The sequence below is a fragment of the Drosophila ananassae genome, chromosome 3L (assembly GCF_017639315.1).
Source record: "Drosophila ananassae strain 14024-0371.13 chromosome 3L, ASM1763931v2, whole genome shotgun sequence".
In the NCBI taxonomy this organism is placed as follows: Eukaryota; Metazoa; Arthropoda; class Insecta; order Diptera; family Drosophilidae; genus Drosophila; species Drosophila ananassae.
Window position 1 is genome coordinate 1,673,235 of NC_057929.1, and position 24,948 is coordinate 1,698,182.

Here is a 24,948-nt window from a genome sequence, read left to right on the forward strand (position 1 = left end):
TGTGCGTGGGCCGAGAAAGGCTGCCACAAATTGCTGAAACGTGGCCATAAATTACTGTGCAGCGTCTCTAATGAAAATGTTCTAGTCGGCCTGCATCCCAAATTTAATTAATCTCATCAATTTTCTCTGACAGACATGAGTACAATTTCTATGACCAATCGGGGGGCGGGCTTCGAAAAGCGGCGGGAAAAATTCCGAACAGTTTAGTTCCATAATAATTTAATTGTTTGGCCAAAGATTTTCGACCTTTTCTAATTACTTTTAAAAAAATAGATGCGGGAATTAATTTGCATATCTATTTATGGAATATTCCATTAACTAAACAAGTTTTTGAGTATGTCCTTCAGCTTCGTTTGAATTCCTTTGAAACACCCTCGCACTTTAAAGCCTCAATTTATTCCTGCTCTCCAGGAGATACTTAAATATCCACCAAGCACCACCAAAATGAAATAATTTCGGTGAAAATTTGGCAACAAAAAAACAGTGGTGGTGAAAAAAAACAAATGGCTGCTCATTTTGATGCATATTTTCACTGCTCATTAAACTCGCTTAACTACCAACATTTATAATTCACTTTTCCTCCTTCCGACTGGTGTTGGCTTTTTCTTTTTTTTATACTGTTTATTTTTTACTATTTATATCCTGTCTGAATGGAGTTTTCACTTGCGTTTTATTTTACAGTTGTCCGGCAACAAAAAACAAACCATTGCAGCAGCGGCAACCGTTGGCAACAAAGTTGGTGAAACGTCCGTAAAAATGTACTGGCCGAGTGAGAGCACGAATTAGCAGCCACATCAATTTCAGGCCAGCGACTCAAACTTAATTAAAACGCGTGTTGGCCAGACAAATTTCTGCGGACTCTGTTGATAATTAATTGAAATTTATATACCCCGAGCGGTGTTCGCGAAACAAATGCGTCAGCCTTCGTTTTCTTTCTGGCTCCTGATGTGTCCGGCCAAATAGCGGACGTCCTTGCCTTTGCTGATCGTCGACGGAAGTGGAACAAAGGTGCACAGAACAACATGTCGTGGCTGGTGGTTTTGCTGTTGCAGTTACTGGTATTGCAGCCCCAGCAGCAACAATCGCTGCTGGCGGAAAAGGTCGGCCATTCAGAAAGGCAATTAGCTAGGCCCCCCGATGCTGATGCTGATGAAACCGCGACGTTAAGCGACAATTTAAATTCTACGCCAACACCAACTGAAACTATAAAAAAGGAGGCCACTACGTATGCAGTCGCATCATCACCGTCAGAGCTAAGGTTGCAAGTGACACCTGCTATGCAATTACCGCTTAAAAGTCCTGTCACAGTGGTAACCAGAACTCATGCTTATGATGATGAGCCCAAGAACATGGAAAGTGCGGCAACCTTAGATGCAGAAACAGCAGGTGTGTCAGCAGAAACAGCAGTATCCCTGGGGCAACAACTGCGACCTGTACAAATAAATATATCAGAAACTATGGTGGCAGTGCCACAAATTGTTACAACAGTGATTGTAACCCATCCAACCACCGAAACAAGCAAAGCAAATATAGCCACAGAAGCAGTACCAACAGTAGCATCAGCAACAGCGGCAACCTCAGCAACAGCAGCAATAATGCCGGCAAAAACAAAGCGCACTGAGCGGACAGATGGGGCTAATAAGATTGTTGACAAAGCTGGAATGAAATTCAATATGAACACGTCGCTGGATACCGCACAAAGCTATGTAAATGCCACAGAGGGGTGGCCAACACCCCTAGTGCCAACAGCAATAGTGGCAGCAACAACAGTGCCAACAAATGCCAACCATATAGCCGCATCAACGATATCGTCGGGAGTAACAAGCACAACAACAGCAAGGATTAGTTCTGGGAAAAGTATTCCCATCCCCAGATTACTTTTGTCTGCTGGCAATGCGGCTCAGATTATGGCCAAGGCTCTGGACAATCCACTTCCCTCCCAATTGACTCCATCCGCTACCACGACGGCATCAGGCTGGCCCGTAAAGCATGCGGCAGTGCTCGAGGGGGACGTGATCCTGGGTGGCCTGATGATGGTGCACTCGCGGGAGGATAGCATCACCTGTGGACCGATTATGCCGCAAGGTGGCATACAAGCACTGGAGGCGATGCTCTATACTTTGGACCAGGTCAACAAGCAGCAACTGCTGCCAAATGTGACATTGGGCGCTCACCTCCTCGACGATTGTGACAAGGACACCTACGGCTTGGAGATGGCCGTTGACTTTATAAAAGGTAAGTGTCGAAGTCAGTTCCATTCCAGTCTTTAAATTCAATTAACTTTATGAAGATAAAGCCCTTGAAAGGCTTTTAAGAATTTATTACAAATTTATAACGTTTTTAATGACCGATATTTAAGGAAAAGATTTCACATTCCTCCACTTACACAAAAAAACAATTTTCTTGTTGTGTGTTTGTAAGTCAAAGTTCTAAAGACGAATGGAGCTTAACTTGTTCAAAGGTCTGACTTCAATGACAAATTAACCTGAAGGAATGTGATTTCAAACTTTCCCCAGCAAATTTTAACTTTAGCGCCCAAAAGATTATTTTTATTCCACCTTGCCCACGCTCGCATTAATAACTTTTTTGGTTAAATTACATTTCTCTTTTTGAAGACACTTTTGAGAAATTATGATTTTATTTAAATTACTTAAATTACTTCTTAAAAAAATTTTAAGGATATCTCTCTCAAAGCTTTGAAAGATGCATGGGATTCTTAAGAGGAATACCTTAAAACATTTGTAGATAGATTCTCCACCAATATGCATCAAAATCTAGAAAGAAAATATTTTTTAGATTTTTTTCAAGTTTCCTGGGGGGTTCCCTTTCACTATTTATCTATCTGCTCTCAAATAATTTTAATTTTTTATTCCGATACATAACTTTTTCTACATTTTTCTTTTCTCGCAATTAAAATTCCACAGCAATTAAAAGCGTATATATCAACGTACATATATTTGTGGCTTAAATTTCATGAAGTCCTTTATACATTTTAATAAAATATTCATAGGTATGAAAAAATAGGCAAGTGTGAAGTGGAAATAAGACAATACGCACACAATACAGTCAATAGTACACCATATTTTTCGGCATATTTATTTAAAGACAATTCGAACAGAAATTCGATTGAATTAATGTATTTTGGTTTGATTCTACACTATTTCCTGTTTTTTTTCTCTATGCAAATTGCTTACCAATGTACACGCAAGTTCCTTGTTCAAGCTCATTTGAATTCATTCGAAATGTTGCAGTTCAGCATATAAATGCAAAGTCACATCCAACCCATGCCCCACAATATTGATATTGACATTGCCAGAGCCAGAAGGGAGTTTGTCTATTTGCTAAACAGCTTCATAGGTGGTAAACAGGAAAACACCCGAACTGTTGTTTGTTTTTAGGATAAGCTCATTGCAATTAAAGGTCCTTAGAGGTTTCCGGGCTTTCTTAATCGAATAATGAGGAAATTAAGCAACAAATAAAAAAGTCCAAAATATATATTAACTTAGAATTAAGATAAACTACTACCTGAAACCTGTATGAGCTGTTAACTAACATATCCCATGTGGATTGTATGTATATCCTTGCTGTATAACAGTCCAAAAAGCTTTTTGGGTTGGTGTCTTGACTATGAAGGTGAAGCTGTGGGTTGGGACAGACTCTAGAGCATAAAGGGCTCCTCGGTGACTATAAAATCCACATTCCTTCTATTTCGAGGTTTACGATAACCAATCTCTGGACTCTCATCTTAACTCTGGGACATTAATCCATTTGAAGGCCACTCGGCATATAAATGGTTTATGTTCCTCTAAAGATTCTTTATGAGCCACGATGTTCAGTGGTCATCATCATCGTATGGCAGAAGGTTTGGGGCCAAATCCGTGTCGAAGTGACCCAGTTACTTGTAAATTGAATTTTTATTTTCACCAAAACGAAACCCCTGCTCCTTGATGCTCTTGCCCCTTACTTTTATATCATACCAAAGAACGCATAAAAAAATTTATCTCCCATGAAGCGGTGTGTCAGCCCTGGACGAAGAGTTTCTTTTCTCCTCATATCGTTTTAATTCGATGCGAAGCCCTCAATCTGCTGGCTGTGTTGTTGCCACTTAATGGAATTTGCCGCTTATGCGTTCCGCATGCCGCGCATTATCCTTTCTATGCCTGCTTGCTGGCTTGCCTGCCTTCTAGCCATCCTGCCATCTTGCCATTCTTCCATTTCCTGTGAAACCCAAGCTTTTTGCTTTCTGCCTTCGTTTGACATGCTGCCCGTTTTTGGGCTAAAAGTTTTTCCTCCTGCCGATTTTGGCGTTTTTCCTCTTTTGTTTTCTGGCGTTTTTGTCAGATTTTTTTTTCCTTTTCCTTGGCTGGTTTCCTCAAGACCCTCTTGCATATTCAGACCCACATACACATATGAATGAATGGAGGTCTATATGTTTGTGGTGTCTTGTGTGTTTTGACTTTTAACCAGAATTCTTGGCGTGTTTTGTCTAGTTTCTTACGTCTTTCCTTTAAGCTGGCTAAGCAGGGAATTATATTCATTCCCACTTGGGATGACTTTTTACTCCAATTGTGATGAGGATAATTGTTTCGATTGTGGGTGTCTAAGCAAAACATTTTCGTGGCTGCTGTTCTTTGCAAATTGTTTTTTGATTTTGTGGAAATCAAGCAAATAATACGATTTAAGATTTTAACAAAACAAACATCAAGAAAATGTACAACTATAAGGTTTCTTTTGAATGAAGAGCGTAATATTTGGTTTTTGATTCTTCATTTCCAATTTAAACATTTGATATCTGGGATACGCACTTAGTTCAGAAACCAGATGTTTTTTTGAGCAATTACTCTCATGACTAGTTCTTTACTCTGAAAAGGCACTGTGCTTGTTGTTTTAGTGTTTCGTTGTAACAACCAACCATTTTTTGATGCAAATCAATCCGACGAAGAGGACTGCTGGCGTTTGCAATGTCTGTTGTTGGGACTTAAACTGTTTCTAGTTTATAGTTTATTTTTTTTCCAAAAATGGTATTTATTTTTCTGCATCGTAGCTTTTGTTGCAGAATGTTTACTTTTTCAGATATTGAGGTATGGCAGTCTCAGAGCCTCAGAGAAACGAACTGTATCCGTATTACGGATTCCGTAAGCCTCCTATTTATTCGCCTTTTGTGAGAAAAAAATTGTCATTGAAAATATCCATTACAAGAATTTTCTTTTTTTCCAAAAAGGGCACTTTGAGATATTTTAGAAACACTCCTTTCAAAAAAGTGACTCTTAAAAAAGTTTGTAAATTTAAACATATTGAATCCAGAGTTGTCCCATCATATAACTTTACTTAAAATAACGATCGATTTTTGCTGCATTTTATTTTTATGTTTTATGCAATCAATTAGCTGAAATTCCACGGAACCCACACAAATCGCACAATGGCCCGGAAAGCAAACAACCAGCAAAAAAACGATTCCGATGGAAAGGCAATAGTTGTCGTCCATAAGCGAAGAACAGACGGAATGTATTGTCGTTGACAAGGGGCAACCACATGCCAAGTCGGCTTTATTGTCTCCCCCTGCGTATGACAGTAGGACAGTTTAGGAGTAGGACTGTGCCTGGAGGACACTGCCTTCCCCAGTCGCATGCTAACAAGTGTTTGTTCCATTCATAAATTCTCGCCGGCCTCCAACTAACCCAGTGGCCTCCAAAGAAATGGAGTCCGAAGGGTGCCGAAGTTGTCAAGCAATCCCGAACGTACTGTTATACAAATTTTAGAACACCCCTCATATATCCTAAAATTTAGTACACGACTCCTGTCACTCTGGCTGCTATCAGCGTCCTTTCAGTTACACGCCGGTCCTTCAACAATGCAGACGTCCGCGGAGGATAATCGTATTTGATTCCGACTGGCAAACTACAACAATTTTTTAATTAAAATGTTAACCTTAGTGAAAATTAAAAGTGATGTGAAAGGATTTAAAACTTAATTTGTAAACTAGAAAAACAATCAACAGTAAAAAGGTTTATTTTTAAAATAATGGGATAACTTTATACATAAAATAAAAATTATTCAAAAATTAAAAATAAAAATATTTGGTAAGAAATAACCAAGAAAGAAGTCCAGCAACAGAAAAAATAGAAAATAACTAAAATATATCAGTGAGGCATTTTAATTAAAACAAAACAATTCAAAATCAACTAAAAACGGAAGCTGCAAAGCAAACATTTCAGTGTCAATAAACAGTTTAAATAAAAAAATTACTATAAAAATGTTTTAGCAAATTAAAAGTCAAGCTCTTCTTAAAAAAATATAAATATTAAATAACAGAAAATGGGATAATATCAGTCCTTGAATTTTTTTTACAAAAATAAGCCACTTGTTTTGAGCCTTAATTAATTAAGTTGCTGGTGCCGCCGCTTAATAAATCTGTAGATGTCTCGCCAGGCAAAAGATAAATCTTAGCAAGAGCCGAAACTAATTTCATTATGAAAATATAAACACACAAAGTCTGTGCGGGTCAAACCCTGGTTAACCTCTCCCACCTCTCCTAAACTTTTTTTCTGTGTGTAGTCGGTTGAGTCGGCTTTTCAGTTGCCCGAAGACCAAAAAAATGTATATGTATACAACAAGGCCCAAACAAATATTAATTAATACAACTTCTAAATAATTTTCGGGAAAAAGTAAATTTTGGACGAAAAAGTTGTCCAGTGCTTGTACTTAGATACAATTTCTACCTTTAATTAGAAGTTGGTGAAAATTCATTTTTAGGTCTGAAATAGGAAAAGTTTGACGGACGGATCTGATGTTGAAGTATTTTAATTAAAGTGAGCCGACCAGAAATATTTTCGCTTTGGGAAAAAAGTTTATCAGTCTTCGGGCCAATCGAAACCGCTCGTTATTTGAAATTCAGCATTATTCAAGCGAATTTCATTGGTCGTGAGAGGGAATGATACACGAATGAACGAATTATTACACATACGCCATGTGTGCTTCACATTTCCTGATAAACTGGCAGCCCATAACAATTAGAAGCATTTAGGTGTAATTTGAAAATTATGCAAAAATCAGAGAGACTGGCAAGAGCTCTTGGGGAGATAAAGGGTGGAAATCTCGGTGGTGACAGGATCAACATGAAATCCCAGCCAAAAATTTAACACACAATCTGAACTGGCAGGTGAATGTTGATTGTTATTTCCTCTATAGCCTGTAGACCATGCAGACCCTAAAGACCCAGAGACCCAAGTTTGGTCACAGGATATTCAATTTCCTTGCCAGGCTTGCTGACGTTTTGTAATTTAATGTTCATTTATTTCTGCCCTTCCTGGCACCCGTCCCTGGAAGGTATTAGAAAAATGGGCACTAGGCAGTGATAATTGCCAAAGTCTCATTCAGTTTTGACTCCCCTGGGCCTTTCGGCTTTTAATGATAGTTTTGGGTCTCCCTTGCTAGCGGAGGACAAAGTCCGGAGCTCTGGTCACGTAGTTGTGATGAATGCTCTGGGATGCGGTTAGAGCGAGTGTCTGGTCCTCCTCAGGGCAGCTGTTGACAAATTTTTGTGTATTGTTCTCTGGTTTCGGTCAGACCTTTGTTTAATTACAAAATAAGGCAATTAATAAGTTGCTTTGTCGGAAATTGCAGCCCGCAAATTGCCTCCATTGGTTTTGGGTTTTGCGCTTTTATTAAAGTACAGGATGCGACAAGAAGATCTGCTGGATGTTTTATGTATGCAGATTCTTGGAGATGTTTTTTAGTTGTGTACTTGCAAATTTCACTAATTTCTGTGCAAAATGTTTTGAGCTCCAGCTAATTGCATTATAATGTTTTAAATAATTAATTGCAAAGTTCGGACTATTTAAAGCTAATGTAAATTGTCACACGACTCTTAAATCATGGTTGCATATAATGCATCTAATTATAAATGACATCTAGGTTAAATGGCAGCTAATTGGAAAACTTTTCGGGTAAATTCAATTTGCGAAATCAGATTGGAAGCCAGCTGGCAGTCCTGCAGGAGACGTAAACATGATTATGTGAGCAATCATCGAGGCGCAAACGCAATAATTAAAATAAATTAATGTCTCCTAATGAGCAGCCACATTTACTCATTCGCTTGCGTTTCTGTTAATTTATTTATGGCCTGGCTGGCGTTGCCGTAAAAGTGGAAACGAGTGAAAGTTATTTGCTTTTCACCTCTGGGTCCACCTTTACCTGTTGCCCCCACCTAGCGTGCCATTAATTCTCATGAGTAAAATAATTAGAAAATCAAACAGAAATATAGCGACTGTCCCGCACAGTGGGAAAAAGTCGGAGTAAAGCCCCGAGTGGACTTAAGTTTCATTCCACACAGCGGAAACGGAAATGACGCAACTGCATTAAAGTTTAACTCAACCGTGAAGTTAAGCAACGGGAAAAAGTTTGTTTTTTTTTTGTTGTCTGAGGGCGTGGCAAGTGTGAGACAAAAATGCTCACGAAAGGGATTTTTCTACGTTGCCTGGAGTAACTCGCTAAAAAGTTTGCATAAAAGTGCTAGAGTAGAGCAACGCTTTAAAGTAAAGTACGCCCTGGTGATTTTTATGGTGCAAACACACTTGGAAAGTTACTAGTTGTCTAACATACATAAAGTCTTGTTACCCATCTTATTCCCGGTTGGCAAAGTAATGAGTAAAGTATATGAAAAAAATTAATTTACCTGGCTTACTAAATAAGATTTTTATGGCAAAAAGAGGCCAATTTGTAGATGGTAAGCTATACTGAACCAATTTTATAAATTTACTCTGACATTAGTCGTTGAGGCAAAACTATTCCTGACAGAAGAACCTGTCAGAGAAACTTTCCTTTTGACGATTGCAATTTTCACCCAAACCCGCTAAAGTTTTGTGGCTACAAACTTTTATGATTAAACCCCATTTGACAGGAGGCGACGCAAAATGTGCACTCTGCAGCTCAGAGATAGTTGCGTTGGTTCCAAATGAGTCGAAAAATCGCCATGGATCTGAAATGATAGATGCGGTATTTAAGTTATTTAGGAAGGTTGAAAGAGCCATTTGCTTTTCCCCAAGTGCGTCGGCAGATACGTTCCGCTAATTATGCAATTATATTCTGGCATTCGCCCTTGAGTTTTCCTTTTTTATGAGTTTTTTACGACACGACGAAACTTTTGCCAAATGTGCGAAAGTTTTTTATGACAACGGGAACAAGTGGTCAGCGCTTTAATTTTAATCGTATTTGGATAAGAATTAAGTGCCTGTCCGTGGGAAAAGATCAAAATGTTGGAAGTTAATTACTTTTTTGCAAGTAAAATGCGCTTAAAAATGTATGATTTATTTCAGCTGCATGAACTTTCTGCGGTGTATACTTATTTGACTATGATATATATTTTCATGGTATGGTCTCTGCACAACAGTGTATGTCATAAAATATTTAGTGCTTAGTTCTGTGGCCTCCACATGCGCTTTTTTCGGTGGTTTCACTGGATTATCGTTTAGGGTAGGATAGAGGAAAAAATATATAGACAGTCCTGGCAGTGCTAAGCATGCTTGAAACTGCTAAACAATAGACTATACCAGTGGTAAGACCAACAACATCATCATCAACAAACGACAAGCAGCAATAATGATCTTTTTGTAGCAATGGGCGAGGGAAGCGCAAACAAGCGACACACACGAACACACATTCATTCGGAGAAGTGCAAATACTGGCTTGCACGCACACACACACACACGCACACTCACCCACCCACCAACACACACAAGCTCGGCGTTTATTTTTGTTTGCCATGACTTTGCGCTTTTGCCACCAGAAGAAAAGAGAAAGTAGAAAGCAGCAAGAAAAAGGCAGAAAACGACAGTACACGCCATTTTTTCGGGACTTTGTCTCTTAGGTTTATGTATTTTTTTTTGTTTCCCCAACAATTGTTAGCATACTTTTTGGCAGTCGGCATACAGGGCGGATGGATTATTATTTTGTCGCTAAATCAACAACGATTCCATCCACTTTCATCACTGTCTGCACTCGATGGCTGTATATTAATTTTTATGGTCCGATTGACAGTCACCTTTTGCTACAGATATTGATTTTTTAAAGTTCATCGTTCATACGCACTGTTGGCATTTTATTTTTTATGCATATGTAAAAAAAAAGATGATATTATTCGAAAAAATATGCATATATGGTACAAAAATTTGACCCACTCCATATTGGCTTTGGAAAAATGTAGTTTGATTTAAAGAATAAAGTTATAAATATTCATGTTTATTTAGAAAACAAATCATTGCAATTTAAGCAGCTTCTATTAAAGGTACCATTAAATTATTCATTAAATGGATTTTATCGAAAGCCAAAATCGTGGAAAGTGAATAATTTCTAGTTTGCCTTGCGCACGCTTTAAATTAATTAGTTTTTAGCTTAGGAACACGCATAGAATTTTAAAAATTGCATGCACACTATATAATTTGCATTAAAAAGAAAAAATCCCTGGAAAGGGCGAGGCTCTTGCGAAAATGTTAAATTATTTGCCAGCCATAAACACGTCTCCGTGGTCAGGCAATAGCACACACGCAGTAAGTAGGCAATGGTTTTTTTTTCAATTTGCGTTACTTGCCAAGATGTTATGCAAGTCACGCGCCAATCTGCCCTTACATACAAACATGTACATACTATATATATATTTATACATATATATACTTGTGTATGGCTAGCGGGAGTCGGTGGGCAGCTGTAATTCACAATATCATGTGCTCAATGGGCTGTGAGGCTGACGGAAAATCCCCGCACCAGTAGCTGCTGCTCTTTTGATTTATGCGACATTTCCACACATTTGCCTGCCATTAACATTTTGCTTCGTTGCCTGTCAGCTAACAAAGCTGGCTGTTGTTGTTCGTCCTTGTTTTTCCTCCTTTATGTGTCAGCAGTTCGCCAGCACGAGCATGAGCTCCCTGTGTTGTCTCCTGTAAGTTCCTGGCCCTGATTGAAATTGATTGGCAACTCCTGCAGTTGCAGTCGGGGGTTTGTCTCAAAGGGCAACTTGTCTCTAAGAGGAAACCCCTGTTTCTCGAAGCATAAAAGTAACGGGAAATGATTTCCCAAGGAGACTAAACAGGCGTGGCGTATTCAGGCCATATTCAAGCATCATCTTTTACAGAATCATTGATATTTCTATTCGACAGGCAATTAAGAAAGATGGAAACTTTTTACCCAGCTTATGAACTGAAATAGTCCCATGGCCTATCTATAATATTTTCTGATGCTTTATTTGGGAAAAACCACCCCGAGCTCCATCTCCCAGCTTAACAAAAATTTCGCATATGAAAATGAAAGCACGAATACTGCTGAGTGGCTGCCTAAGTGGCTGGGTGTCTGGACCAGGTTCAAGAGTCCCGAGCACATATCTTTGTCTCTGAACACATGTACGGGCGATATTTACGCCAAAAACTACAAGCATAAGCCTGGCGATGCCAAACCAACACAGTCCTGTCTAGAAAATATAGAACACGAAAAGGTACGGAATCCCAAAAAGGTGGCCCAGGTCAAAGCACGCATAGAGGATAGAGAATAGAGGATACACAGGATAGTGGGTGGTGTGGGCCCGGAGGAAAAATTGAAATTTATATTTACGCAGCCCATAAATTTCTGGCTTTTCGGCCAGTTCGTTCCACTCTCAGTTAGTGCTTATTTTGGGCAAAAGTGTTGTTGGTTTAGCCGTTTTCTCAAAGTTTATTTTTAGGTTTAAAATGGTAAGCCTTAGCTGCCAGTATTTGTGTTCAAAAGAGTATGCTTCAAATCTATTTTTGAAAAAGTAAAGACAAGACTTTAAGAAAGAAGAATCTCACACAGCTGCCTTTAAAGATATGTTGGCTATTTTTATGACTTTTATATAAATTCCTGCCATCTCTGCTGGCTTTACCTACTGGCCCAGTGTGTGGGCCAGGATAATGGCTTATGGGCGGGCAGCTGACAAAGTTGAGGCATGTCATGTTGCATACTTCTTGGCTAAGCCACGCACGTCTGCCGACGACAAGTTTTTAGGGGCTGGGCCCTGCGAGTGCGTGTGTGCGTGTCTGTGGCCGTAATCAAATTAAAAGTTGGAGCAAGGAATTGCTTTTAAAGGCATTAAGCCTCTGTCAAGTCTTTAATGTTTCATGTACCTATCCGAGTACCCAGTCGGACCGTGATCATTGAGTGCAAGAACTGGCGTTGCTCCGAATCTCAACAACTTGCAATCTGCCCCAATTGACAGCCCTCGACTATCTTCTGTGTGTCGAATGTGATGCTGACACGCAATCAGCCACCTGCCAGCCAGTCACCCAGCTGCCAGCCCACCATTTAGCCATCTAGAAAGCAAACTACCGCCCAGAGTCTACCCTCCGCCCCACACAGATAATAACTTAATTACAGTTTTGTGTGCCAGAGGGTGTGTGGGCTTTATTTTTTGGCAATTACATTGCCCATCGTTACACCTGCCAGCCCGGGCCTGGGCTCGGGACCGGAAACATGTGTATTATCAAATGCCAGTCATTAGACGGCGGCGAGGCAACCGGCTTAGTGGATCTACCGTGTAGTGGTGGTAATTTATCTCAAATGTTGTGCGGTCTACACGTGTTCACAGACACTCTACCGGAGCGGTGCGGTGGAGCCAGATGACAGGACAGGATAGGACACAAGGGGGATGGAGCGTGGAGGAGCAGGCAGCAAGCCAGGCCTGGGAGAAAATAATTAAGCTCTGTTATGCGTAAAGCATGAACATCCTGAACTAGACAGCAACGACGAACCAACAATGACACATGCCCAGGAACAGGAGCCACATCCATGTTGATTGCCCAGCAACTAGAGATGGCAGCGTGACAAGTGAAACTTTTCTTTTTCGCAAAAAACTTTCGACATATAATTGGCATGTAAGTGGTGCAAGTTTCGTCAAAATAATTCAAAACTTCTTCACTTTGCTATTTCTATTGTCAACTCTAGGGCATGAGTTGCATACCCCAAGAATCCTATATGGAATCCTTTGAAAGGATCTTGTGAATTGTTCAATGTACAAGCATTGCAATAGTTTTGGTTTCATTAAAGGCATAACTTGGAAAAAATGTTATGACTTTCCATGCACTCATTTTGGAAAAATATTATTATATTATAATAACTTCCAAAAGTGAATGTATATTTTTAATTTCCTGAATCGCAGTTTTTGCAATAAGTTTTTGCTTAAAAAAATAAATAATTTTCAGTGTGATTGCATAGAGATTATTTCGAATTGATTAATAGATTTGGCTTGAGCCTTCTTGAGCTATGATTGACTTTTGATATAGACTCAATTTACAAATTTGCCAGAAAATCAAAATATGGCATGCTGTCATCCGTAGACTTGTTAGTACATTTCTATTTACCTTATTTTTCAAGTTTAAGCCTCATCCAGCAGTGGATCATCTCTAATACAAGTGGCTGGAAGCTCTCGGCCACTTTAATTGACACTCGAGGGCCACGTTTATGGCGTCTGCTTGGCTTGCACTTTCGCCCGACGGCATTAGCCACAAAATTTAGCCAGAATGTCGGCAACTTTTCCACGCAGCGTTCACTTTCTCCACGTTTTTCACTTTCTCCAGCCAAAGGACTGTGTGTGTGTCTGTGGTGGGGTGTATGCGAGTGTGTGGATGAATGGTAAAACGGCATTTATGCTCACATTTTTAGTGGGTGAGTAGGTGTGTGTGTGCCTGATGATTATGCATATTTAGTGACGCCTGCGCCGGCGCCTAATTGAATATGTATGGAACGGGGTGTCGAGCTGGAGGAGCGTGTCAAGTGCGGCAGAGTGCTAAATTAATTGGCTTTCCAACTGAAAGGCGTTAGCCAACTCGCCTTGTTATTTTTAACTCGTTTTTATGGCCACAAAGTATGCATAAAATGCTATAAAAAAAGACTTGTCATTGGGGTAAACCAAGTCAAGATTCAGAACTGATTTGGAAACCGCCAACCGAACATAGTTAAAAATCTTGCCCAAAATGGTAATTAAAACAGGAGTCTACTAAAAGCCAAAATATCCTTTATGTTTTTTTTTAAATTTTAAACAATCAAATGACAATGAAATTAAAAAGAAAGCAAAGCTCTCTTGAACTGTAATTAGGACGATCAGAAACCATCGAAGCGGTAAAGGAAATTTAACAATTTTTGTTCGCTTTCGACTTTAATTAAAAGTAAATTCATGCTTCAATGGACCCTGCTGTGACCTTGTCATCCGCCCACTCCCATCGCTTTTCCTAATTTTGGCCACCATTGCCAGCCGGGTGGCGTATTTAAGCCGTAAAGTACAATTTGGGACATGAACAGAGGCAGTGGGGCAACGAGGCAGGAATGGCAGGAGTGCCAGGAAACGTGCGACACATTTGACCCTTTTTTCCGGCATCCACTTGGTGTAATCAAAATTTACGCAGCTGTTGTGCTTGTTTTTCTGATTTTCTTTCTAAAAGCCCGCTCGCAAATGCTGGCTCTCGCCTTTATTGGTTTCATATTAAAATGGACTGTCAAATGGCTTGAAAACTGCTGTCGTTTTCCATTTTCCTATTGTGTGTTTGTTTTGTTTTCTGTCGATGCCAAATATGTTCTTAGATAACTGAATAAACTGAGAGTATTATGTAATCTAAACATGGAAAATATCTTTAAAAAATCAATGGCATTAAAGGGAAAATATGTTAAATAAATAAACGAATTTTTAACTCAAATAAAGGGAGAATGAAAAATATGAAAGTATATTTCATTTTGTTATTTCAGAGAACCTTTTCGTGTGACCTTTTCGGGTTACAATTTAATGTGCTTAAAGAATTTTAACACAATTCTGACAATAATATCGAAAATGGCGACCCTTTTCCGGGTGTCCTTTGAGGCAAGCACGGAGTTTGCAACCGAATGTCAGTAACATCCGAGAGGTGAAAGGATCCTGCAACGGCAGCTTGCCAATTATACAAAGCTCGGGGCTGGAAATGGAAACCACCCCAGAATCCTTTGTGTTACAGAGTTTTGCGGTGCGGCTATTAACGCCTATAGACAACTACTTTTTGCAGCAGCTGTGCATAAAAGCGCCAAAAATCATGAAATAAGGATTTTACATCTTTTTGGCCTTTTATTTCGCTTCCTTATTTATTTCTAGGGTCGGGAGGTTCTGCTATCTGGCCCATCGTAAAAATAGAAATAAAAATATTTTGTGTAGCGCTACGGGTTCGCATCGTGAGATTCTTTTATATCCCCCTCCAACGAGCTATTAAAAGACGAAAAAAAGGAAGGCCAGTGTGACGGGGGAATAATTTTGAAAATTGGCCGCCAAGCGTAAGGAGTAAGCAGGCTCAAGGTCGAGCCCAGATTTGGCGGGCGTATCCAGCGCCCAGGACCTTTTTTATTAATTCCAATACATTGAATTTTCCATAGACAAAGAGCGTGTTTAGCATGGCAAGCCGATTAAGGCCTTAAGGCCTTAAGACCGAAAGGCCCCCGAAAAAATACCTTAAAGCCTTTAAAAAGGCTTACAAAAAGGCCAACAGAATGGCCAATAAATTTTACATTTAACGCGGCCCTTGGATGTCATTTCGAGGTCCAACAAAATTTGTCCAGATCCAGATGCTGGAAGCTTTGCTCCAGCCCTGGACATTTTTATTTATGAGCTGGCAAATTATGCGCCATCAACGCGGACAATTAGAAACTCAATTGCTGTGTTTCGAGCCAAAGAACGACTCTGTGTCCTGAAAAAAACACCAGCTCCTTCCGCCCTTTGAAGTTTCAAATGGCTTGTCAGTCTCGGCTTAGCAAATAATTTTGCATAGTTATTGGGACCCTGCTGGTACAAAAGCCCTTCGAGAGGCTAATACATACAAAGAGGTATTTTTCAGAATAAAGAAAATGGAAAATACAAATTAGTTTTCAGGAAAAAACATTTTCATCTCCCTTCAAAATGGCATTATTTTAATGTACATAGAAGCTGCTTCGGATAGTTTAGAATATATCTCTGAATGTTTTTATTTTAAAACCAATTTTCTTGTCATGTTAGGATAACATGTTAAAAGATTAGGTGTTGATTTTCAAAAATACAAAAGTTTTAAGTGAGTTTCTGTTTTCATTTCCAGATACAAGTGTTGGCTTGGTATAATATTTTGACATTTTAAAAATAAATCCAAAAAACTTCAACCCTTCTTAACTTGGCCAGAATATAGCTTTTTTAAGTTAAAACTGATACTTGTATAAAATGGGTAATTGTTTTCCATGCTCTTGACAGAGTTAAGAAGATTTTAAGGACCAGTAGCTGGTCCGGCAACTAATGGCACATGAAAATCTGTAATGGAAAGTTGAAACAAACTTCTGCCCCCGAATGCCGGAAGGCTGGTTTCTGAATTCTGGATGCTGAGCCACAAAAACCCTTTTACGATGTACTAACTTCAACGCTCTCCGCAATCTGGCGGGGTTGGCGATGTCGGCGAAGCTCTCCGGTCAACAACAACGCCAGTTCCAGTTCTAGTCATAAAAGTCGGAAAATCAAAATGGCGTTTTCCGACACCATCAAAATGGCATTTCGCTGCAACATGCTGTGTGCTGTGAGTTTTTGGCTGAGAGCGTTACTCGGGGAAAAACCGCAAATCCTCACATACGTCAGGCCATGCCTGTGATGTTAACTCATTAAAAACAGCCAAAAAACCCAGAAGGCTAGAGCGACTAGAGAGGGAAAGACTGGAGGCTATGGTGGCAAAAATGTTGCTTTTGCTCGGAAACACTGTTGCCATTTTTATTAGAGCCGCTTCATGCCGTCAGCCCGCTCATTCTGGCCAACTCCTATATAATCAAAAACGTTTAGCTGCTTTCAAAAGATAAGCATAGCTCATTGTCCCCCGACATTTCTGCCCGCCCGACTTTGGCTCACAGGCGGATGGGTTGAGTGTGTGACATCCTGACTGTTTGTCATAATAATAAAAATGCCAATTTGTTTTATGGGCGACAAGTTAAGCTTGCCTTTGCCTCGCTCACCATTCACACAGTCTTTGATGTTGATTTTCGTATTATGATGTTGTTTTGTTCCTCTTATACATCCTACATCGACAACATACCCTCGATTGATTGTCCTCTGTAGTTCACTTGTTTATTTTTCAAGTCCCGGACAACAGGCACGTGCTGTCTAGCCCTGGGACCTTCTGATTTTAGTAAATTGGAATACAGGTAGATTCTAAATAATTTAATACCATATACACCAAACATAGTTTCTTAAATATTTAAATGAAATACATAGCAAAGCAGGCTTACAGAGACCCGGCTACAAAATCAATTGGACATTTTTTTTGAGCTACTACACGAGTGCAACATAAATTGTTTTGTTCTATTTCAACTCATAAAAGTGGCATAGTAACGCATCCATGTGGCAAGGCTATAAATCATAATCTGCCAGGACATGGGTCAAAAATCTCGGACTGCATGGAAAAGCAACAAACAAACTTCTTGATTTGTTTTAGCCAGAAAAAACATATGAGAATAGGATTCTATGGAAACTAGAACTAGGAGCCAAAAAATGTTCTTCAATTGAAGAAAAAGTGGTATACCTTTTGTCCGTTTAAAATAGTCTTGTTTTCAGCAGCTTAGGAATTTACAATTAGCATTGTCTGGTATTTTTATCAAAGTAAACAAACCAAACCACATATTTCCCTGAGGTCCTTCATGTTTTTATTCATTTCTATGGCAACTACTTCTTGCCTCCCCGAGTTCCATTGTTTGTCTGCGTTTTTATGTTAATTTCAATTGTGCTTTATACTCGCATATTTCACGAATGAAAAGTATAAATATTTGGTGGTACTTATAAGTTCTTCCCTTTTACTTGTCTTTCCAATGCAAATTAACGCAATTGTTTTGAATTTCTGGTTTACTTGTATATATTTTGGCCATGTTTTTGTTTGGTTTTTGCGCCCAAGCGACCAATTTGAATTATTGATTGGCGAAAGTTTCCTTTTACGGGCCCGGCCCCCCCAAAAATGTCTAAATTTATGTGTCAACCATCAATTCGGCCACGCCTACCTTTAAGGCATACACCTACACTCTAAAAACAAAGGAAAAAAATTGCTTTTCAGCCAATTTGGTTATTCGTCCTTTTGTGTTTTATTTTTTGGCGAAAATTGTTTTCCCCAAAGTCTTTGTCTTTTGAGCTTTCGCCACTGTCGCACTTGGCTTCCGGCTGTTATCAGCCATCGACACTTGGGACTCTTCGACAGTCACTCATTTGGGTTTTGTTGGATGTCTTCTCCTTTGGGCGCGGCGTTAATGTAATTTGGATGCCGGGGAATATTTTCAACGCTCTTTGTTTGAACTTCGACGGCGATGGCGACGGCTGACTGGCTGCACGGCTCACTGGCGGGATGGCCATGGGCAATGCCACGCCTCCAACTTCCCATGGGTGTTGACTTTATTGAACCATTTTTTTTGCATTTTTTTTTCGTTAGTACGAACCTGATTGACTCATGGCCCCATGTTGCCCCTTGCTGCTTGTTTTACTTCCTTGGCGCATGTTCAAGTCGGCTTTTACTTTGCCAGCCACAAATTTGCTTTTGGCTTCTTATGCTCGCCTTAGACACTTAAACTCAACCGCAGCAGTCGTGCGTGCCTCGTGCCGCCCCAGTACTTTGTTGCTTGCCTGCCTCTAGTACTTGCCCCAGCCAACCTGATATCAGTCAATTTCGAATGTCAATAAAATGGAAATTTTATAATTTTACTTCATTGCCACTGGAAGGAATTTTCATTCTCTTCCATTTTGCACTCTCCTGCGGCGCCTTCAACTTAATGAGATTTTATTTATTGACTGTTGATAACAGGAGGGCTGCGAGGATATGGTGAACAAACACACACACACCAAAAATAAAAGCGATTCTCATGCGGTTTTGAGCACTTTATGAAGCCTGTTTTATGGCTGCTTTAGTGGCTGTATTTGGTGTTGGCATAAATATTACCCACGGCAGCGAATAAAAGTATATCATTCGCCGATATCAATCTGAAGGGCTCTCCTGTGTTGGCTGTGACGTCAGCACAAAATCTGAATAATTAGCAGATGATCAAAGTCGTCCTAATATTCCTTTCCATGTCTTTTATTTTATGACTTTGTTGTACGTAAAAAATATGTATATTCCATTTTTTAACCCATCAAATACTCAGCATATGATTGATCTGTTTTCCCCATTTTCCTCAATAATATTATATTCCCTTGTTAAAATATATCAATATATATTTTTTGCTGATTCTCAACATCCGATTGCCAACTTCTTTGAGAATTTAAATATTAACGAGAGAAAAACACGCTTGAAATGATACTTTGAAGTTTCATTTTTTATATGCCAGTTTGTACATTTTTTAAATTTTTAATATCGATTCATGAGATGGCTTCATGCTTGTGCATATTAACGTATATATGTCCACCCCCTGTATATTTTCCTGCTTATTCGGTTGACTTCGTTTATTGCCGGTTTTAGTTTTCATTTTCAGTCAGAATACGGCGCATAAATGCCGTAAGGCACGTCCCACTTGCAAGTACGTATTCACGGCCTTCCCTTTGCATATCCCGTTTCGGTTTCACGTAACTTTTAACGACAGCCCACAAATGTGCAAATGAGTTTTAATTAAAAGGCATACAAATAAAGAAAACATCAACATTGCACTTTCCCCCCATATGCATACAAAATAATTCGAGCTCCGGGACACACTCACCCAGAGCAAACGCTGCATTTTAATTTAAAGCCGATTAATTTTAATGAATTCTTAAATATTTTTTCATGATAAGGCCGTATTATAAAAATTATTCATGAAAAATGTTTTATAATATCGATGAAAACCATATTTTCCTTTTATCGAATTTGGTTGTTTTTCGAAACATAGATATTTTAAAGTGTGTAAACTTTCGTAGAATTTCGTATCGCTGTTGAGGCTTATTTTTTGTTTTAACATTTTCAATGGGGAAATCAAAATGTTTCATTTAAATTTTATGTTCAAATTGAGTGGCAGCACCACCTGGCACGTTTACTTAATTGTAAAGCGACCTGGCAGATTCCGTTTTTTTCCCCCTCGTCCAACAGGGCGTATGAGAGCTTATTTACTTTATTTTCTTTTTTTGGGCAGCTTTTTGCTGCCAAAATTGAAACGCAGCTGACGGTTCAATTTTGCAGACAAGCCGCTAATATAATTTTTTACTCGCCGTTGGAGAATTTTTTTTATTAACTTGCTTTCCAATTAGTGAATTCTTGACTAACGTAACCTTTTTGAAAAAAAAAAACCATTCCAATAAATCAGAATTCTTGTAACTGGCATTGCAAGTGCTCTAAACTTTTATATGGGCAGCTAAATGGACACGATTTAAAGGAAATTTTTTAAGCATTTCCCATGGCAATCAACTTAAAATGACACTTTACAGCCGGGACATCAAAAAGTTACACATACGCCACGTAAGCCGGCAATAAAATTAATTTTATTTTACAGGCAAAGCATAAAAAATGCATTCGCATCTCAAGTGTCTTGTCAGTTGGCTTGTAACCGCCTCAGGATTCCGACTTACCGACAAAAATTCCAACTTGAGCCCTAATTATTTACGAGTTGACACGCGGATGGAATCGTCGTTGTCTGGCGGTATTAAAAAGTCAAATTATATGCATATCATAAAAAAATACGACACTTACGTGTGTGCAAATTATATTTTTGTACTGACATCAATTTTTCCTGTTCCCATGTATTACATTTTCACCCAATTTAATGTTGCTTGGAATTAACTCGGCAAATCCATCCCTGAGTGGCCACGTGGCTGTCATTTTTCTTTCCAGTAGCTTTTATAAAATGCGCAAAGGACTGTAACCCTCAAGAGGGATTGCCATGATGGCGCTTCTTCAGATGAAATAGTGTATTCAAAAGCCGCTTAATTTTTGCAGTCGTAAAGTTTGGTTGCCTAGAGTCGTATAATCCAGCAGCTAAGCGGTAAACTTTCAAAGTTAGTTTTACTTTAATTAGTCAAATCAGCAAACTAGCAAAATGCCATGAAAAAGAGTGTTCCTGGAGCTTAAATATAATTTGTATTTGGTATCCAAATACACACAGAAAGTCGTGCCAGTTGGGGTGTTTGTCGAGCCAGTGAACTCGATAAAATATTCTTAACACCATTTTACAGGATTCAATTTGCATTTTAAACCACTTTTTCGCACATGGCGCCAAACTTTCACCCTTTCGGGTAATCCTAGTGCATCCTGTTGCATGTCGAGGGCGTTTAAATTTTCAATTTCTCATGTAATTTATGGAGAAATGGTCGAATGCAAGCTGAGCATTATTCATTCGTTAGATCTACAGGTCTTTTAAAACATTATCAAGGGGAAATGTAGTAATTTCCGTTTCAAAAAAGTGGACCAGAGGGTTGAATTAATTTCGGGAACGATTATGTGAGCTTTAAACTTTTTTTTTAAAAGATTTTTAAGGTAACAAGGAATACTCCTTGTAGATGAAAGTTTCTCCTTTTTTATGAGTAAAGTACATATATTGATAGGCAAATAAACTCAAGCTTGGGTGACTGCATTTCAGTGCATTATGTTGGGCCAACAAAAAAGTCCCTCCTTCGTGTCACAATTCGATTTTCGAACCAATATACTGGTAATATTGCCTCTCGCCAGCTGCTGGCAGCTAGATGGTGGCGTGGTGGCTGCTGCCAATGCTGGCTGTTTGCTGATATTGACTGTTAGCCAGTAACAAACAGGCAGAACCCTTCCTGCTCGGCAAACACACACATACACTTATGCACGCTTATAGAATTGCCATCAGAATCTCCGTCCTGACAAGTGGCAAGCAAACATGGTTGGATTATTTACAGCGCGGTGCACAACGATTTGTGCAAAACGCTTTTCACCGAACCCTACATCCCAGTGTTCATCGTCACTAAATAAAGGAAAAATTATCAAAAAAAAAGGCTAGGAAAAGTAAAGTGATTTAGCCAAGATTGCTTTTAAAATTACGCGACATTGTGTGTTCGAAATGAATTTGTGACCTTGGCTGTCAAAAGTACATTAAAATTGCTTTACAATTCCATGAAAATTTGCCTGTCACGCTAATAAAAAGGACATTTGTATGGCATCAACAAAACAATAAAATTCCATAAATATTATACCCCTGGCGAAATGCAAATCGGCCATTACGAGTAACCACTGGAACTCCATTGACCCGAATGGTCTGTTCTCCATTAAGGCCTAACGGAATTCAATTAGCCAAATGGCCGAATGCCAGTAGGAGGGTCTATCCCGTATTCAAATCGAATTTTATAGAAGCCATGGGCCTGAAGTATATGCCATGTATTAACTGGAATGGATAGCCGTGGATCAGCCCGGTCAGTGCTTGAATAATTCACAACTTGTATGCATTGAGAGGCGTGTCGTAAACCGTAGGCCCACCTGAAAATTTCCCCCCTCGGGTGTGGGTGTGGGGTGTTTTTGTTTTCGGAGGAGAAACTTTCTCTAGACAAAGTATGCTTAGACATGCCAGAGGAGCCGTGATAGAAGCACAAAATTAATTATGAAAATTTTCACTTTACGCCCGTTTTTGGTTACTTTGGTTAACTTACTTAGCCTAATGCGTTTATGTGTTGTGAAATATTTAATTACACCAAAAACACGTTCTCACATTACGGTTATGGGGAACTATTCAATTTCAATAAACTTATATTTGATTCCACCATACCAGTTCCAGGTCGGGCACTTCCTCCGCTGTCCTTGCGATTAAAATAGAAGCTTATCTGCTGATGTCAGGTGAAAGAAAGCAATTTTCTACTAAATTGCTATACGTTTTCGTGTCGTCTGTTAGCATCCAGCTCCTTCCCTACTCTGGGCTGTGCGTAATTGCATTTTCATATGAAACTTCCGGCGCATTTCGTTTTAATGGCTGGTTTTGATTTCCGGTTTTTGATTCCACTCCTTGAATAAAATGGTGTTTGGTTGCATTATATTGGATGTTAATTGCATTTGACACAGCACCAATTATTTATAAAAGTTGATTTTATTTTGCATTGTTGCGGCTTCTTTGAGTTTCAATTAAAACCATTTTATTTGATTTCAAAAGCATCAACTGACAATATTATTTTAAATGCAACTCCATTGAATTAATTTATTTGTGTATACAAGTTAATTTTTTGTTGAAACAATCTTGATTTCAGTATATCAGAAAATGAAATTTAATTTGCCACCGGTTGCCAACATTCCTCCCATTAAGGTCAGAAAACTATTTCAGTCGGAAGCCCCATTTCTGGTTGGGCGGAAAGAGGAATCCACGCCTAGAGCGAGGGTTGGTTGGACTTTGGCAAATACATAAAAATACTCACAAATAACAATAAAACCTAAGAAATTATTGATACGAGCCAAGTAAAACGGGGCATGGAAATTGCTTACCAATGCGCAGAGCTCCACGTGTACGGGCTTTCGGCCTGGCCAGGACGGAACGGGCCAAAACTGGATCTAACGGGGCCAGACAGCTGAACTAAGCAAATATGAATAGACTAGATGGAAGGCATGTCATGCATGCTTAGGACCCACTAATATTAAAACAAATATGCCCGACCCACGCAGACGCCAAAGTTTTATGCCAAATTCTTTAAGGCAAACTTTATTAGCTCGCAAATACCTGAGATTTTGGCCTCAGCAGAGTTTTGTGGCTGCACGGAAAACAATTCTCCACCTTTAGTACTCGCACTAAGAATAGCATACACAAAATATTTATATTTTAGTCAGTGCCTATTTCTTCCTCTGTACCATCAAGATGGTAAAAGAGGAAAAACAAAGACCTTCCAGCTACTAGAGGCATCTCCTGGACAAAAGTTTGCGAAAGAACGGGCAGATGTGCCTACATTAGAGAAATGTAATTGATTTCATGTGTTTGACGCGTTTTTCCCTCGGGGAAGGCCTCTTATAAGCCCATCTAAGCACGCAGACAAACAAAAACGAAATTGGAGGGAAACCCTGCCGAAAACCCATTGAATTTTCTGTGTGCTTTGAATACAAAAGGGGCCGGTCTCACTGAACTTAAGGTCTGACGTCCTGAAGGTCTGAATCTGATTGATCATTCAGAAGGGGCCTTAAAGAAAATTTCATAATTTTCATCTCAGTCTCCGGGTCTCTTTGGGGACTGAATGTTATTGCCCGTAATACATCTGCGCGATAATAAAATTAAAAAAAAAATTTATTCACACAACTGTCACACAAATTCGTTGGAGCGTAGGTGAGGCAGCTAGGTGCACATGGAATTTGAAATGTCGTGATTACTTGCTACCTTATCCATCGTCGGGCCCGTTGGCCCCGTCGCCCACGTCCTCCAGGCTGACAACTTTCTGTGTTTCTGGCATGTCAACGAAATTTATCACAGACTCACATTTGTTGGGTACAGCATTTGCATGTCTCGTTCCGAATTATTCATATTTTCGGCAGCGAGTAGCATACTTTTCTGCCCACCGCACACCTCCTACATGTGTTACTATTAATTCTATGTTTTTGCCAAGAAATTGAAGACGGCGGATGATCCTGCTAGGACATTAGCACCACAGGAGGATGGGCTTTCTGCTCAGATGTCAGTCGCCGAAATGGTGGAAATGTGTGGCAGGTGACTGAATATTATTTGATGTGAAATTTGCTTTATTGTTGGGCCTGGCATTTATGCAAATGTGCCGCCGAATTGCGCGGTTGTCACCGAAATCTCTTTAAATTAAATTAGACATTAAAGTGAGGCATTGAAAGTCCTCAAGACTTAAATATTCGAGCAAGGTCCTTGAATGCAAATGAACAAACTATGTAACCCAACTATTTAATGTATCTGCCATTAATTTTCCGACTTAAATATTCGAGCAAGGTCCTTGAATGCAAATGAACAAACTATGTAACCCAACTATTTAATGTATCTGCCATTAATTTTCCGCCTGAAGTAGCATCAAGCATTCAGCGATTGAGAGGAATTACATTTTCC

General features: G+C 39.3%; 1 protein-coding gene across 1 annotated transcript in view; it reads left to right on the forward strand.

Annotated features, from left to right (window-relative positions):
* Positions 1-605: 605 nt before the first annotated feature.
* The window catches only part of LOC6495433 (metabotropic glutamate receptor 2), a 41,617-nt gene continuing 17,274 nt past the window's right edge, over positions 606-24,948 (forward strand). The window contains exon 1 of the mRNA XM_032450740.2: positions 606-2,235. Coding sequence (XP_032306631.1) covers positions 1,023-2,235 — 1,213 coding nt within the window. The 5' untranslated portion in view covers positions 606-1,022. The remainder of the gene's footprint in view (positions 2,236-24,948) is intronic.